Below are 17,751 nucleotides of genomic sequence, written 5' to 3'. Positions count from 1 at the left end.
TTTTTTCGTAGTGCTTGATATTTATTGAAAAGAATGCAAATGCTTTTTCCAGGTAGTACTGAGGAGCTGGGCTGAGTGCCTGCTTTTGTTTGTATTGTTTTGTTTTCAGTATTTTTGTCCAAATGCACACATCTGTGGGATTGCTGCAATTTTGAAAGATAAATGACGGTTGTGCAAAACTGGTGCATAGGAGAAATGTCAACAATTTGGCTGCCAGGAACAACAGGCTCCTGCAGCAATCTGGCGGGGCAGGAGAAGACCCTGGGCGTTAGTAGGGAACTAACCAGCTTGAAAGATTAGCCCCTTGGGGGAGGTTGGTGAGCAGTCCAAATCAGTGTCCCAGGAGGCGCAGCCAACTAAGGCATCTTCTAGGTTGCTCCTTATCTCCAAAGGCCTGGTCTGTCGCTGTAATGTGGTGGAGGGTGCTTAGGTGGCAGCGTAGGTCTCTGGGCAAGATGTAGGCCTGACAGTTGGCAGGGCTGTGCGGCACAGCTGTGCGTAGTCTGACCAGTTTGTGACAGGGGCCTGGCCTAGAGTTGGGGCTCAGAACACAGTTCAAGTTAGCAGGAGAGGGTCCTGGGGCTGGCCAGAGTGGGAGGCAGCGCACTTCAGAGAGAGGCCCCAGCCTCAGCAGCAGGTAACTGGAGCACTATCCCCGGAACAAAGACAAGCACTACGGGGAGGAGGCGGGGACGAGGAAGACAACCAGAGGCAGGGGTAGGGAAGGGGATCGGAGCGCTAGGGGAGCGCGGCGGCTCCGGGCGGGGCAGGGCGGGGAGGGGGGAGGTGGCGGCGTGCAGGGCCCTCCCCCCTAGGCCCGAGGGTCTCCGGGCCTAGTAATCATCTTCTTCATCTTCGTCGTCGTCTTCTTCGTCGTCATCCCAGCCAAAACACTGTTTCATCTCATCGAGGAAGGCCCGGTAATCACCTAGGATGGGGCTATCCATCTCAATGTAGGGCACCACCCACTCCTCGGCTTCCCCGGTGAGCAGGCTGATTAGGAATGCCACCTTCATGGCGTCGTTGCAGAATCGGTTCTCGTTGACGAGCATGTAAGACGCCGTCTGCACGATAAACTCGGGGAGCCGGGAGCTCTCGCCGTCAAACGTTTCGGGGAAGGGCACCGGACAGCTCGGCGGACGTACCTGGCGCAGTAGGGTGGCCCTCTCGCACACCAGCAGCCGCAGCTGTTCCATGAGCTGGCTGTTCTCGATGCTCAAGGCGCGGTGCCGCATCAGGAGCGCATGCAGCAGCAGCACCAGCTCGTCCACCATGGCGAACAGCTCGCAAGTGCAGGGCAGGGTTCAGCTCGGTTCGGCTCGCCTAAGGTGCGCACGGAGGCCTCGCAGGAAGTGCGTGTCCGCGGAGGCGCGCGGTGGCTAGGGGCGAGAGGCGGTGCGCGCAGGGGTCCCGGCGGCTACGCAAGCTCCGCCCACACAGCCGCTCTGACGGCCGGCGCGCCGGCGCCGCCCGGTCAGAGGGGGGCGGGCGCCCGGGAAGGCAGGGGCGGGGCCGGGGTGGCGCGGGCTGGGTCACGGGCTGCGGGCGTGTAGGTCTCCTGGCCGCTGGATAAAGGCGGTGGGCAGAGACCCAGTCTTGGATGTGGGCCCGGCCTTAGCCAGGACCGAGCGAGCGCTAAAGACCCATCTCTGAGAGGCTCAACCTGCTCAAGTTTAAAGGATCAACCACCCTTCAACCCAGCCGACTCATACAACTCAGTGTTTTTAGTGGGTCTGTGGCCACCAGATTCCGTTTGCGTGGTTTTAACACATTTCTTTGCTTATTTAAATCTCCCTCACCAAAGAACTATTAGCAATGCTGGCTGCACCATGGGAGTCACATCCTTTAAGAGTTATGAAAGACCCTCAGGGGTCCTGTCCTTTTTTTCTTCTTTAACATCTTTATTGGAGTATAATTGCTTTACAGTGTTGTGTTAGTTGCTGCTGTATAACAAAGTGAATCAGCTGTATGTATACATATATCCCCATATCCCCTCCCTCTTGTGTCTCCCTCCCACCCTCCCTATCCCATCCCTCTAGGTGGTCACAAAGCACTGAGCTGATCTCCCTGTGCTATGCGGCTGCTTCCCACTAGCTATCTATTTTACATTTGGTAGTGTATATATGTCCATGCCGCTCTCTCACTTCGTCCCAGTTTACCCTTCCCCCTCCCCGTGTCCTCAAGTCCATTCTCTACATCTGCGTCTTTATTCCTGTCCTGCCCCTAGGTTCGTCAGAACCATTTTTTTTTTTTTGGATTCCATATATATAGGGGTCCTGTCTTTCATGACAAAACAATATTTAAACAGGGATTCTTCTTTAGTTGGAAAATAACATTGTGTACCTCTATCCCTTTGTTTAAAATTATTTTTGTAAATAGCAAAGTGTAAAAAGTTCTGCAAAATTTAGCATCCTATCTTTGACTCTATTTCATGTCCTAATGTTAGTGTTCCTTGACTACTGGGTATTATTCTTTGCTTAACAATGAACACTTGTGTTTTTAAAATGGTTTTATTTTTCTACTTTGAATGTTATTATTCAAATAGTTGACAAATGAGTCGGGGCGAGGACCTTAGGGCCAACACATTCTGTTGGCTCTCCTTTTAAAATATATCCCAGATTGAATCACTTCTTGTTACTTCTACCACTACCACCCTGCTCCCAGCTCTCCTTTCTGACAGACTGTTGCAACTAATCACTTGGCTTCCTCTCTTCTCTTCCTATAGTGTATATATTCCCCAGAGTAGGCGCAGGAATCCTTTAAAACAAAAGTTAGATCACTTCACTCCCCTACTAAAAACCCTCCAATAATTTTCCCCTCTCACTTAAAATAAAAACCAAAGTCTTGGTAATGGCCTACAAGGCCCTGCCTCATCTCCTATGCCTCCTCCCGGTTCCTGCTCTTCTCTAATCACATTGTCCTCCTTGCTGATTCTCACACACATCAAGTAGCTCTGGCCTCAGGATCTTTGTACTTTCTATCCTTTCTGCCTTGCAAGGCTCTCTCCTCATTTAACTGCCTGACTCCTTCTCCCACTGTTTTCTGAGAGGACTTTCCTAACGACCTCATCTATCACAGCACCCCCACTCTCTGCCAGTAATCTCTAACCCCTTACCTGGCTTCATTCCTCTACATAGCATTTATCATACCAGCAGCCATCATATCATACAGCACTTTGTTTATTGGTCTGCCTCCACTTTAGAATGTAAGTCTATGTGGACAGAGGCTTTGCTTTGTTGGTTGCTCTATCCCTAATGCAAGAAAAGTGCCTGGCCCATGGTAGAAGCTCCATAAATATTTGGTGGATGAAAGAATCTCACAGGGTACAGATGTTAAGGTAAAAATTAGAAGTGGTGGCTGCACAAAGTGTTCAGAAATACTCTTCAAACTGTCCAGTATGTTCTATCTCTGATCATGAATAGTTTCCATTGTAATAAATGGCAAAATAAAATTTTTAAACCCTACTCAGTTCTTTTACAATAGAATTGAATGGGCATCCATGGAAGTGAGAAGCTGAGAAAGAGGAGAGAAACAAGGCCAAGTTCCAAGTAGGGAGAGGAGGAGGATCGCAGTGCTGAGAGGGTGAGCAGGGCAAAGAACAGGTAGGAGGGAATATGAACCCTTGGACTCTCCTGGGATATGAGCTCCCCCACTGGTTGAGAAGGCCCTTGAGGCCAAGCAGGGACCCTCTCTCATTCATCCTTTCATCTTCTACATCTGAAAGCACTTACTAGGTGCTCCATAAATGTTCAGTGGATGGAATGAAGGGACAGGAAATGTCAGAGGTAGGTTTCTGGCCATCCTGCTCATTCACAGCTCAGGGTAGAAGGTGGACTTGCCTGGGGCAGCAGTGCAAGTACCCATCTCTACTTACCAGGTCTAGACCCTAATCCAGGAGGAGATGTCCAGAGTTCTACTCCGAGGAGCACACATTCTATGGCAGGCACTAGATCTGGCGATTGACATGGGCTGCCTCATTGACCCTTGCACAAGGACCATATATGGGGATGGGCACTCTGGGAGCCTGAGACCCAGGGAGTTAAAGACTAGCCTAAACCCAGGAGAGCAATATGTTGGTGATACGTTAGATACCACAGTCTCAGCTTCTGTGACTCGGATGCCCATGCGTTTCCACTGAAAATTATTATGCACTGTACTTCTGTGAATCAAGAAGGTCTGATGGGGACCCAGAGACGATTAGGCCCGTGCTGCCCTAGTCCTCTTCCTACAACCCCATGACAGAGGGAGTCAGGGAGGAAACCGTAGGAAGCAACCACTAGTATTACCTCTGAGGGGCCTCTGAGTTCCTAGACAACAAGAAATGCCCAGGCCAGAACTGGCCACAGAGCTGAGCAGTGATTTTGTGAGGTGCTTCCCAACTTGGAGGGAGGGAAAAGAGACAGGCAGTTCACAGTGACTCACAAGGGAAGCAGTCAGGAAGAGGTGAGCAGTATCACTATATAAATTATATAGAATTGTAATGTTTATGTTAACCAGCTTCCCAGTGCCCAGGAGGCTCTCCCACCAAGGTCTAGGCCCACCAGCCCTTCCTTGCCCATTCACCCTGCTTACGACTGCATGCTGCCTTCCTTATTCCCCTTTCTCCTCTCAAGTGACCCTTGAATGTTCCTTTACAGCTGTGTGAAGATGCTGGCGGCAGAGATAAGTACACCATGTGACTTATCTCAGACTCAGAAACTTTATCAGAATAGCTCTGGCCCAGAACGTCCCGAGGGGGCTTCAAACCCCACTCTTTGGCATGAGCACGGGCCCAAGGCCAAGGGAGTGATCCCTGGTGCCTATCACTTCTACCACCTTCCAAGCTCCAAACCCTGCCCTGGTATACACCTAGCAGCAGGACTGTAAGATTCCCTTGAAATAAACATGAAAACGTCCCTAGATTTTTCATCTTCCAGAGGAATGTGTACAGATTGCGAAAACCATCCTGACACTTGAATATGTAGCCAGGAGCAGAAAACAGCTTTGAAGGGGATGTTTGTGAGAGGGTCAAATGGACGTCACTACGATCTGGGCCTCTGCCCGTAGACCCCTCCCCCTCCTTCTTCTTAACCAGGTGCACCTGGGGCTATGTTTGACAGTAACCACACCTAGAGGGCTATGGAGACCTCTAGCCTGAAGAGAGAAATAAGAAGGTACAGCTTTCTTTCTCGTATCTTCATCCTCTCCAGCTTACCAAAGTGCCCTGAAACATTTTTACATGTTTATTTAAGTACTGAAAAAATATATTCTTATGTTAAAAGAAATTAAATAATACTGGCATGTTAAAATAAAAAGGAAACATCCCCAATAGCTTTCCTTCTCCCTACAGATCTCACTTAACAGGATTGTTGAAAATCCAAACTTTGGTTTGCCTCCTTCCATGTGTGTGTATGTGTGTGTGTGCGTGTGTGTGTGGATATGTGTATATATATATGTGTGTGTGTGTGTATACGTATACACACACACGCACACACACATAGCGTTTACAGAATCCTAACACACACGCACACACACAGTGTTTACAGAATCCTAATACACATAGTTCTGCTAACAAATATATGTCAAACCCCCTTACAAGTCAGGAGACAGAGATAGGATGCACAGAGCTATGTCTTCTTAATAATTGCATAATAAATACTCCACCTGAATTTCTCAGGTACGCTCCTGCCTCAGAACTAAAGAGGCCCAACTTAGCTCAGTTTCTCAGATGATGCAGGAGAAGGACGGCACCAAATACCCTCACAGTCCCTCAGATGTAGAACTGGAAAATCAGATTTCTATAACTGGATTATGAGTTCTGTGAGTTAATGTCTTATTATTAAGTAGTTGGCATTCTTCATGTATGTTTTTATATTGCTGTAATACAGAATTTATTGCCCACAGTATATTGCACTAGATTTTTGTTCTCATGTTTTCTCATTCCTGGTTATTTTAATATAATTAGTCACTTTGAACGTACAAGAGCTTATACAGTTGGTTTGTTTCTGGCATTTTCATACATTTTAGAAAGTATCTGGCATTATTATAAATTTTTTGTTATAAATATTGAGTGTGGCCTGACATAATTTTTGTTTATTGTTTTAAATGTAGTTTAGACTTCTCTTTCAAGTTGGCTAGTTACTTTGATTTAGACTAAATTTTCCTTGAGGCAGAATGGGTATGGTGAATTGAAGATGACCATAAATTCTTTGCCACTTAACCTTTCAAAAGATAGAAATAATCTCCTCTGCCCCTTTAATCTGGGCTGGCATTGTGACTTGTTTTGACAAATAAACTGTGATAGAAGTAATTTATAACTTATGAGGCAAAGCCTTAAAGGTCTGAAGTTTCTGTCTGCCGCTTGGAACGCTCCCTACTGGGACCCAGCCACCATATAAGAGGTCTAACTACCCTGAGACCACCATGCTTTGAGGAAGCTCAAGCTAGCCACATGGAGAAAAAGAGGTCATTTGGAAGAGCAGTAAGGCAGCCAACAAACGTGAGAATGAAGCTCCCCCTTCAACATCCAGCTCAACAGAGCCACCACCTGAATGCACCTGTGTGAATGACTCCAGCTGACTCTAAAGAGAGCCAGAAAAACATCATGAATTCCAAAACTACATGAACTCCAAGGCGACAGAATCATGAGCAAATAAAAAGGCAGTTGCTCTAAACCACAAAGTTTTGGGATGGTTTGTTTCATGGCAGTAGAGAACTGAAACATGGAGAAACTCAGGATATGCTGCAGATAAAAGCATGAACCCCATATCTAAGAACTGATACTATGCTATGAATCTACAATCCTGTCCTATTTTCTTAATGCTGTATTTGTCTATTTGGTATTCATTAATTGCAGGGTCAAACTAACAGCCAAAGTTGTTTATGTCTCCCCTGAAGTCCAGACCTCATACTCTGAAACCATCTCCTTGATCTAACTCTCGCACACCAAATCAGTATTTCCCCTGACTTAAATCAACTCAGGGCCAGGTACCAGACAACTAGGGACAGTCCCTATTCCCCACAGCTCACTGGAATTGTTTAAACTAGCTAATCCTAAACTGTTTACCTAGCCTTGCCTAGCCTTTCCCATGAAAACCCCAATAAAGTGTCTGGCCTAAGTCTTTGCCCTCACTCCTTTCTGCCTTTTGACTAAAATCTGATACTTCCCCATGTGTCCCTGCTTGACATGGCATGCCCCCCTCTTCTCAATGGCATTGACCTCTCCATGTCCTCTTTCAGTCACCTCCATAAATTAAAATTCTGTGGGTACAACTGAGACAAGTCCAAAAGAATCGTCTCCTGTAGGGAACCCCTAAGGAGAGTGCATGCGCATGTGCACACCTGTGTCACTGTGTGAGTGTCTGTATCCAAGTAGACATACACATATTGCTGCTCTCTACCACCCATGATGCTACTTGTAGTGAGAACTGGCAGTGCCACAGTATGACAAAGACAGAATCAAAACTGACCATGTTTTCTCCAAGGAACATGTATGCCTATGTAAAAGCAGTGACGCACATTTCAGGGAAGCATTAGGAAAAGAAAAGAAATTTTGAAATTTGGGTTCAAATCCTCATATTCTTGCTTACTAACTGTGTGGCTTGAGCAAGTCACTTAATTTTTCTGTCTCAGACTCCTTCTCAATAAATATGCATAATAATAGGATCTAAATCATAACGCTGCAGTAAAGATCAAATGATAAAGCACAAAAGTATTTGTCAAAACACAAAGTGCTATACACAGATTGCATATTATTTTTCACTGGAGAATTGCGATTTACTAGTCTTGCGGTGACTCTACTACCTGCATTTTAAATTTAATGTGTTCACCTCTCTTAATTTAAATTTAATTAAAATTTAATTTAAATTTTATAGTTCACCTCTCTTATTTTATCCTGGTGTCTATAAATTTAACTATGATGTTTAAATTTTAAAAAATGTTTACTTTTGAATAAGAAGTAGTTGGAAGAATAAAATAAGGTTTCATTTTGGTCTTGCTTTCTGTCAGTTCAAAACATGCTGCTCTCATAATGATGAGACATAAGGTTTTTGTTTTTGTTTTTAGGGAAAACCAGTGTCCATTCTAACATTCTTAAAGCCAACCTGTAACATTTTCTATTTCCTCTCTCAATCTTGGGAGAACCTGTGCTACATCTGTGATGTGGATACATGATGCTCTCTCAGAGTAGAGGCAATTGTACTTCCAGAAACTTTCTTTCATCACTGTGCCACCATGGTGGTCACCCTGGGAGAGGCCAGCAGCCCCAGCGGCATCTGAGAGACAGGAAACAAGGTTTCTCTCAGCCCTTGGAGCATCTCTGGTCATCCTTCAGCTGAGTCCCAGCATCCTCTCCTCCCAGGTTCCCTAGGGATTCCTGCTAGCCTCCTTCAGGTCCCTTGTCTCCTCCTTATCCACTCAGTGACTATTTCTCTCAGTACAGAAAAATGCATTCTTTGAGTAAAAAGTCCTCCCTAGGGAAGAGGAGGCATGTGATGTATAAGAGTAATCTAATCCCTGCATCTTTCTCAAATCCCATACTGGTTCCTGCAAGTACACCAGCTGTTGTGCAAAATGGCAATGGAAATCACAGAAGTTCAGAGTTGGAGGGGACAGTGCCAATTTCTCATTCTACGGGCTCCAATGTTGTGAAGTGAGAGAAGAACCTGCAGAGTGGTCCACTAATAAAAATACTTCAGATTTCAAATGAGGAAATGAAGGTCCATGGGAGAGGAGTAACATGCACAAGGCAAACATAAGACATTATCTTTAAAGGCAGCGTGGAATTGTACAAAGAAGACTAGACTAGGGGTGAGAATACCTGGCTCAGCTTCTACATCTGACATGTTCTTTCAGACAAGCCCTTGAGCATCTCTAAAACCCAATTTCCTTATTTATGAAAAGTGAATACAAAATGCCCCCTCACAGAGTTGGTGTGAGTCTCAAATGAGAAAATGAATATGAAAATAAGTTTTAAAGGGTGAAGTATTTTTCACACATTAATTCTGAATATTCATTCTTTTTAAACTTGTTTTGAAATAATTTCAAACATACAAGAAACTTGTACGATTTTTACAAATCCCTACATATCCTTCTCCCAGGTGAAACAACTGTTAACATTTTACCATATTTGGCTTATCTTTTTCTCATAGTCAGTATGTGTGTGTATATGTGTGTGTTTGTATTATCTTCTTTCCTAAACCACTTAAGAGTTGCAAGCATGAATGCTCATTTCCATGTATTATTTCAGCATGCATTTGCTATAAACAAGCATACTGTCCTACAAAACCTCAGCCTAACTATCAAAATTAAGGATATAATGCTATTATTTAATCCACTGATCATATATATTAAGATTTTCTCCAATTGTCCCCAAAATGAAATGTTTAGGTCCAGGATCCAATCCAGAATCATGTGCTACATTTAGTTGTTATGTCTCTTCAGTCTCCTTCAGTCTGGAACAGCTCTCCAGTCTTTCCTTGACATGACCTTAGTTTTCGAGATTGCAGGCTTTCTAGTAACTTTGCAAAGTGTTCCTCAGTTCCTGATATTTCTCCATTATTAGATTCACAGTATGCCTTTGGGGCAGGAATACCGTGGAAGTGTCACTGTGTTTTTCTCAATGCATCATATCAGAAAGCACACAGTATCCTTTTGTGGTGGTAACTTTTAGCAATTGGTTAAGATGGTTTCTGCCAGGTTTCCCCACTCCAAAGTTAAGACAATTATCTTGTACTTATTAAGAAATATTTAATATTAGCTTACATTCTACTTTAAAGGAGATTTTTCCATCCTCTTTTATTCATGTTTATTTTTATTGGATTCCTATTTTATTCCATAGATTATGACCCATTACTATCTTTATTCATGTCGATACTCAAATTTCCAAGATTTGCCCAGTGGGAACAGTTTTAAGCTGGCTCCTATGCCCTTTTGACATGCTTACCTTATTGAGAACTTTCTTTCTTTCTTGGACGATAAGATATTCCAGGCTCATCTTGTACTTTTCTGGCCCCAGCTCTGGAAATAGCCATTTCTCCGAGGGACCCTCATTCCCTATAGCAGAGAATGGTTTTCAGAAATAAAGATGTCAGGGTTAGGAATGCAAATTGTTATTGGTATTACAGATTTTTCGCTTCTGGAACAACTATATAGCCATATGGGAAAAAGATGAACCTCACGCCCTACTTCATTCCATAATTAAACATTAACCTGAGATAGATTATAGACCCAAAGTAAAAGTTAAAACTATGACGCCTCTATCCAAGAAAGAAAAACATTTAAATTGGACTTCATAAAAATGAAAAATATATTGTTTATCAAAAGATGCTGTTACAAATATGAAGAGACAAGCCACTGAACATATATACACACATATACACACCAAGAACTAATATACAAAATAGGTAAATAAATTGTAGAATATTTAAATATAACATGTGTTTCAAGAATATATAAATCACTCCTAAAAAACAACAATAAAAAGACAACTCTTAGAAGACAGTTTTTCAGTTTCTTACGAAGCTGAACATACCATAAAATCCAGCAATTGCATTGCTTGGTGTTTACTGAAATGAGTTGAAAATTTATGTCCAAACAAAGGTCTGCACATGAATATTTATAGCACCTTTACTGCCAAAACTTAGAAGCAACCAAGATGTCCTTCAACAGGTGAGTGGATAAACTGTGGTATATCCAAACAATAGACTATTACTGAGCAATAAAAAAAATGACCTATCAAACCAAAAAAAGACATGGTAGACTTTAAATGCATATTGCTAAGTGAAAGAAACAATCTAAAAAGGCTGCATACTGTATAATTCCAACTATATGACATTCTGGCAAAAGCAAGACTATGGAGGCAGTAAAAAGTTTAGTGGTTGCCAGGGGTAGGGTGAAGGGTAGGAATGAATAGGCAGAGTACAGAATATTTGTAGGGAGTGAAACTATTCTGTATAATAATATAATGATAGATACATGTCATTATACATTTCTCAATACCCAAAGAATGTACAAAGAGCGAACTCTAATGTTAGCTACAGACTTTAATTAATAATAAGGTATCACTAGTGGCTCATCAATTGTGACAAATACACCACACTAATGCAAGATGTTAATAATAGGAGGAACTTGTGGGCGAGAAGCAGGGGGAATTTGGGAACTCTGTATTTTCTGATCAATTTTTCTGTACACCTAAAACTGCTCTAAAAATAAAGCTTATTCATTAAAAACAAAAGGCAAACAACTCGATTTTTTTAATGGGCAAAAGTCTTGAATAAACTAATCTGCAAAAGAAGACATAGGAATGGCCGATAGGTATATGAAAAGGTGATTAACATCACTAGTATAAGGGAAATACAGTAAGATACTATTTTATACTCATTTAGAATGGCTAAAACTTTTAAAAAACTGATAATTCCAAATGATGTTGATAATGTGAAATGGCTGTACTACTCATACACTGCTGGTAGGAATGTAAAATGGTACAGCCACTCTACAGAAATGATTGGTAATTTCTTGCAGTTAAACATATATCAACACTATTACCCAGGGATTCTGTTCCTAGAATAAAAACATATGTTCACAAAAGTTTTCTACTAGAATGCTCATAAAGCATTGGAAACAACCCAAATGTCTATCAACAGAAGAATGAATAAAACAAATTGTGGCACATCCCTATAATCAATACCACTCAGCAAATTACTAATACACACAACACAAAGATGAATCCCAAAAGCATTATTCTGAGTGAAAGAAGCCAGCCATACCTGCATGGTTCAATTTATATGGAATCCAAAAACAGGCACAACTACTCTTTGGCGATAGAAATCAGAACAAAGGTTGCCTGAGTCTGGATGTTCAAGGGGGATTGATTACAAAGAGACACAAGGGAAATTTTGAGGGTGATGAAAGGGTTCTATATCTTAACTGTGGTGGTGGTTACATGGTTCTGTACAATTGTTAAAACTCATCCAACTGAACACTTAAGATCTATGCCTTCTAATTTATATAAATATACTTAATTTTTTAAAAAAAGGACTGTGCAGTATTATCTTCAAAGACCTTAACAAAAGAAAAGCTGACACAAAATTCTAAACATAACAAATCTGACATTCAATAATAAAGACAAAGAGTGTTTTTAGCACTTGGGAAAAAGTAATGAAGCATAACTCTCATGAGTCATTTTGGAAGATACTGCTAAAGTTCACATTTTAGCTCTATCTCTCAGGGTCCATTCAGGTAAACAGAAGACACTCTCTTTTTGTACAATTTGTATTTGTACAAATCTCAGTTACCATGTGTTGTGGCCTGAATTGTGTCCTCACCCCAAAATTCATTTGAAGTTCTAACCCCCAATATGTCAGAACGTGACCTTATACAGAGATAGGGAATTTACTGAGGTCATTAAGTTAAAATGAGTCCATTAGGGTGGGCCTTAATCCAATATGACTAGTGTCCTTACACGAAGAGCAAATTTGGTCACAGACGTATACAGATGGAAGATGATGTAAAGACACATGGAAGACGCAGCCATCTACAAGCCAAGGAGACAGGCCTGGAACACATCTTTTCCTCATGGCTCTCAGGAGGACCAACCCTACAGATACTTTGATCTTGGACTTCCAGCCTCCAGAACTATGAGAAAATAAATTTCTGTTATTTAAGCTATAAATTTGTGGTACTTTGTTGTGGCAGCCCTAGCAGACTAATACACTATGGTTAAGCTTATTAACACCACTGCCCAAAAATATGGTTCAAATTTCAGTTACCACAGTATATCAGTTGAACAATTGCATAAAGTACAGATTTTGCTGCTAAACTCTTAAGTCCACATATCACTATGTAAATAACAAATACACATCATGATAAATGACCAGTCACATCACTTCTCACACAATCCGTCAGTGATTGGTCACTAAACATCTGATACCCAGTTCAGACACAGACAGCAGAGCATGCATGCTAAATGTGTTACATACTTTCGTCCCAGTGATAAAGCCATGCGACATTTTACAAAAATGGATAATAGAAAAATGGAATTGGCCAACAAATGAAGGTGTAGCCAGGAAACAAAAAAAAAAATAAAACCAAACGTGAAACGGGAAAGTGGTTGTAATGGAAAGGATGAAAATGTCACAGAAGGAATGACATGTTCAAAAACACTCACATTAAAGGAACTCAGAAAAATTTCACAGTATTGAAAATGCAAAGGAGCTGATCCATACTTAGAAAGAAGTACGATAATTTGCCAAGGTATAGAAATGATGCTTGTTTCCTATCATATGTTACTTATATGCTGGGAAGCTGTTGTGATTTTCAAGGATCTCGAGGAAGCCCCCAATGTCTATCCCTGTCTACCACTACAAAGCAGATGTCTCTCAAGAGCTTACTAGGAATCTCCTATGAATCTCACATCTGCCTATGCATCTGGCTGCAACTGCTGCCAGAGTATAATAGACTGCTCCACCTTCTAAATCTCATGCAAGTGCCTCTCATTGGCAAACTTTAATCCAGAACAATTTAGGAGAGGGGATTCTGGGGAACTATTCTCTGGCTTCTCTTCTGTGATGCAAAAATAAAACAAAACAAACAACAGTAACAAAAAAAACCCTTAAAATATTTTGACAGTTGTAGTAGGAAGAATAATGGCCACCCAAAGATGTCCAATCCCTGGAATCTGTGAACATTACCTTACAAGTGAAAAGGAACTTTGTGGATAAAACTGTACACTTTTAAAGGGTGAATTGTAAGGTATGAAAATCATCTCAATAAATGTTATATATATATATATATATATGAAGAAGCACTCACGGTTACACTAAGAAGCTTAGTGTAGGGTTACACAGTACTGTAGTCCATGCACATTGTCACTGAGAATCAGGCTTGTAGCCCCACCTTGGCTCCTGCTGGACCTTCAGCTTCAGTTTCTCTAACTTCTGGATGAGATGTGTTCAGCTTCCTAATGAAAGACATTGGCTTCTCTTGCAGTTCATCTGCATCATCAAAGAGGTGGCGGCAGGAGACTGATGTGGGTATTAGTTTATTCTTGTAGATTCCTGTTTGTCCTTTCTCCCCTCCATCTTACACACACTTTACTTCCCCACGTTGCCAAACTACATGGAAATTCTTCCAGTTTTTATCTCATGACAATAGTCTCTCAAAGTAACAGATCATGCCTTAGCTGCTCCCTTAAAACCACATTTTGCCACTTCCAGTCTCCACCACAAGCAAGTGATATGAAAATAATACTTATTATTTATTGACTTAAGTGTGCATTATTGGGGATCATTTTTTGTATGCTAATTATTCTCTGCTCTGTCTTAAAAGATCTCCCAATCTATGAACTTTTTCATTTGAAATGAGAATTTTTTATACCAATTGATTTTCATTAAAAGACACTAGACTATATTCTGAGTCAGAGTAGAGGTGGGGGAATATTAGTGTCCACACTTATAGATTTTCACACCAGTGAAAACCTGATATTTCTCTGCTAGCTTTGGATAGATTTATTTTGGCAGCCTTGTAGTGAAACTTAGAAATAATCAACACAAGCCTTAGACATGGAAGAAAGTAGAGATAATGCCCTGGGGTTTAAGCTAATATCCTGTGAGATATGGTTTCTCTTTTCATTTAAGATATGCTATTCTCCTTGGCCTCAAAGACAATAGAAAAATCATACGTTGGAGGAAGAAATGACCAAAATAAGGCCAAAGGCACTTAGTTCCTCTGTATTGAAAAGTCCGGTCTTACTCCAAAAAAGAAGGGCCGATAAACCTTTGAGATAGTTGGCCCCATTTTGTGAGCAACGTAAAACAAAACTGCAATGTTGAGAATTTAGCGCTACTTGTTCATATAACAAATTAAATGAGATATGCACATTATTTCAGTGAACAACAGCCTTAAGTGATTCTTCAGAGGAGATGTTCATTATAAACAAAGAGATAAAATATGAAAGTAGTAGAAACTGATAATGAATTTTCAAAGTAACACTAACTCTTATCAGACTTTCAGAAGAAACCACTGCAGTAAATCATAACTTTGCAATAGCAGGTCCCTAGGCTTGTAGAGAAAATAGGATGGATGCATTGAAGGTAAAATTAAAGTTTGCATTACCATTAACTTGTAATTAATCAACTCTATACCTACCTCTGAAAACATAATAGCACTTTCTGGAAGCCCATTTTTGATGGACAGTTTCAAGACAAAACCTCTATGTTACTTCTGTTGTGATAAGACCTGTTATCTCATTATAGCAGCTCACTGGCAAAAGGAGCTTTGTGACTGATCTAGAACATTAGTAAGAACTGAGGACAAAGGAATTTAAGGTAGTACTGTGTTTCACAAGGGTTCTAATGAAAAAGTGCTCTCAGGCATTCGAATGCTTTGGAAATGCATTGCCTCATTATCTCATGGAAGCCTATAGTTTTTTTTTTCAATATATTTGACACATAACATTGTATAAATTTAAGGTATACAACATGTTAATTTGATATATTTATATATTGTAATATGCTTGCCATTATAGTGATCGTTAGCCCCTCTATGGCATCACATAATTATCATTTTTTTGTAGTGGGAATAATTAACATCTAGACTCTTAGCAAGTTGGATGATTATAATACAGTATTGTCTATATTCACTGTACAGTGCTCCGGGACTTATTTGTCAGCTAGTTGCACGTTTGTATCCTTAAACAAGATCTCTCCTATTCCCCTACCCCTCAGATCCTGGTGAGTTTGGCTTATTTAGATTCCACGTATAAGTGATATCATACAATCTAAGTGCCCATAAACGGATGAATGGATAAAAATTATGTGAATATTTTCAACCATGAGAAAGAAGGAAAACCTGCCATTTGAGACAGCACAAATGGATCTCAGAGATGATATGTTAAATGAAATATTATAAATCAGAGAAAGACAAATACTGAGAATCTATATTTTTAGATCTGGAAGGGACCTTGGAGGTCACTCAGTCTAAGGTCTAGAGTTTGTAGACTTGTTCCATTAACAAATGTAGAGGGTGAAAATTACAAACAGAGTAAGGAGCTGTTGATAGCTGTAAGGAGATAACCACAGGACCAAGTGAAGGTGATTGGAAGATGGCTTTGAATTTCAGTACTTTCTGACCTTGCTGCCATACACCAGGAAAAGTATAGGGTTGCTTTATGCACCTGGAGCTAGGCCATAAACATTATGATCACCCCTCTTCCAATCTGCTCAAGACCTATGTGAAAAGAACTTCAGAATGAAATGGGGGACTTTTCTGTGCAAGGTTCTTATTTTATATGTGGGCCTTCTCACCCTATCCTTATTTATTCACATCAGAAAACTACTTGAGATATGATTTTTTTCTGACCCTTTCTTTTAGTTTGTTTTTTTCTTTCCCTTTAGTTTTAGTAAAATTGCTAATTTTAAAAATCCCAGTTTGTCATACCTTGGTGAAAAGGAACAAAAAGGAAAGATAGTTCAAAAAATTTGTTGTTGTTTATTCTTTAGCTAGAAAGAAAGTGGGTATAGATTTCTCTTGACATGAGGTTTAATAAGAAAAGTTGGAAGAGAAAAATGCCAAGGAGAAGACACAGACTCAGAGTAAAAGAGAGGGGGGGGCCCTGCCCAACCTCTCCCATGGGCTTGGAGAAATTGTTTCAGTAGCAGCTCGGGTGGCAACAACAGAGTAATGGTAAGAACACTGGGAATAATAAAGGACAGATTTAAGAGCGCGGGCTATGCCACGTGATTTTAGGTAAGTCACCTGACATCTCTACTATAGCTCCCCCTTCAGAAAAATGTACTGCCAAATTTGAAAGATTATCATGTATATTAAATCAGATAATGGATATTAGTAGTTCATAGATAATAGGCACTCAATGGATGTTTATTATTACTATCTCTATTTGAGTGTGAGTTAAATAGAGTGTTTTTCCAAACATGTTATGTAGTTTCTTAGGCACATCACTCTTGACACAGAAATGTTTGGGTGTTTTGGGGCTTCATATTCTTTTAAATATCAGTTTTGGACATTGGCCTTCCATCTGAATTTTGTCATAATGGAAGTCCCCTTCCAACAGAAATTGTAATGCTCTGTGTTCATTACAATTTGTGGCTCTTCTAGAAATATTCACGGTGTAAATGATATGTTTATTACCCAAGAGAAATACAATCTGAACTACCCAGTTGAGCTGGAACTAAATCAACTTTTCCAAGAATAAATCATAATGCTCACAAATACACTTTGACTGCTGTTCATTTGCTTGTAATTGTGGCTGATACATTTATTGAAATAGTCCCATCTAACTGGACTCTCTCTGAACTAGCTAGCATATGATAGATACCCCCTCTCTATCAAATCTTTTGATATTGAGCAAGAGTAAGGAACTAAATGCCAAGAAAGTTCTAGGCTATGTAACTCATGTTTTTTTGGTGTGTGTAAACCGTGAGAGAAAATTCTCTCATAAGAGGAAAAAGGATATTGTCTATCATTTTTGAAAATTAATAGACTTTATATTTTAGAGAAGTTTTAGGCTTACAGAAAAACTGAGCAGACTACTTCTCTCTTTTTTCTATGTTGTGAAAACTTGATGTTGAGCCATTTCAGGTGAGAAGTTTATTGTCTGCTCCTTTCACCCCTGAAGAATTCAATTTTAATATCAAATCTGCTCCAAAATGAAATGGCATTCAATAATCACATATTACTTCCTATTATGAGCTCATCAAAAGTGTAACTTTCTGCTACTGATAACCATTTGCAAAGAAGAAAAGGAATGAAAAATGT

General features: G+C 40.7%; 1 protein-coding gene across 1 annotated transcript; it reads right to left on the bottom strand.

Moving 5' to 3' along the window:
- Positions 1 to 1,428, bottom strand: LDOC1 (LDOC1 regulator of NFKB signaling). The gene has a single exon (XM_036841030.1). The coding sequence runs from the start codon at positions 1,272 to 1,274 to the stop codon at positions 834 to 836; it is 441 nt and encodes a 146-aa protein (XP_036696925.1). The 5' UTR covers positions 1,275 to 1,428; the 3' UTR covers positions 1 to 833.
- Between the last annotated feature and the right edge of the window lie 16,323 nt (positions 1,429 to 17,751).

The sequence above is a fragment of the Balaenoptera musculus genome, chromosome X (genome assembly GCF_009873245.2).
Source record: "Balaenoptera musculus isolate JJ_BM4_2016_0621 chromosome X, mBalMus1.pri.v3, whole genome shotgun sequence".
NCBI lineage: Eukaryota > Metazoa > Chordata > Mammalia > Artiodactyla > Balaenopteridae > Balaenoptera > Balaenoptera musculus.
Note: the sequence above shows the minus strand (reverse complement) of the source record. Positions and strands in the feature narration are given on the sequence as shown.

What these genes read in the sequence shown, in the direction of transcription:
- LDOC1 (XM_036841030.1), bottom strand. Translation starts at nt 1,274, where the DNA reads ATGGTGGACGAGCTGGTGCTGCTGCTGCATGCGCTCCTGATGCGGCAC.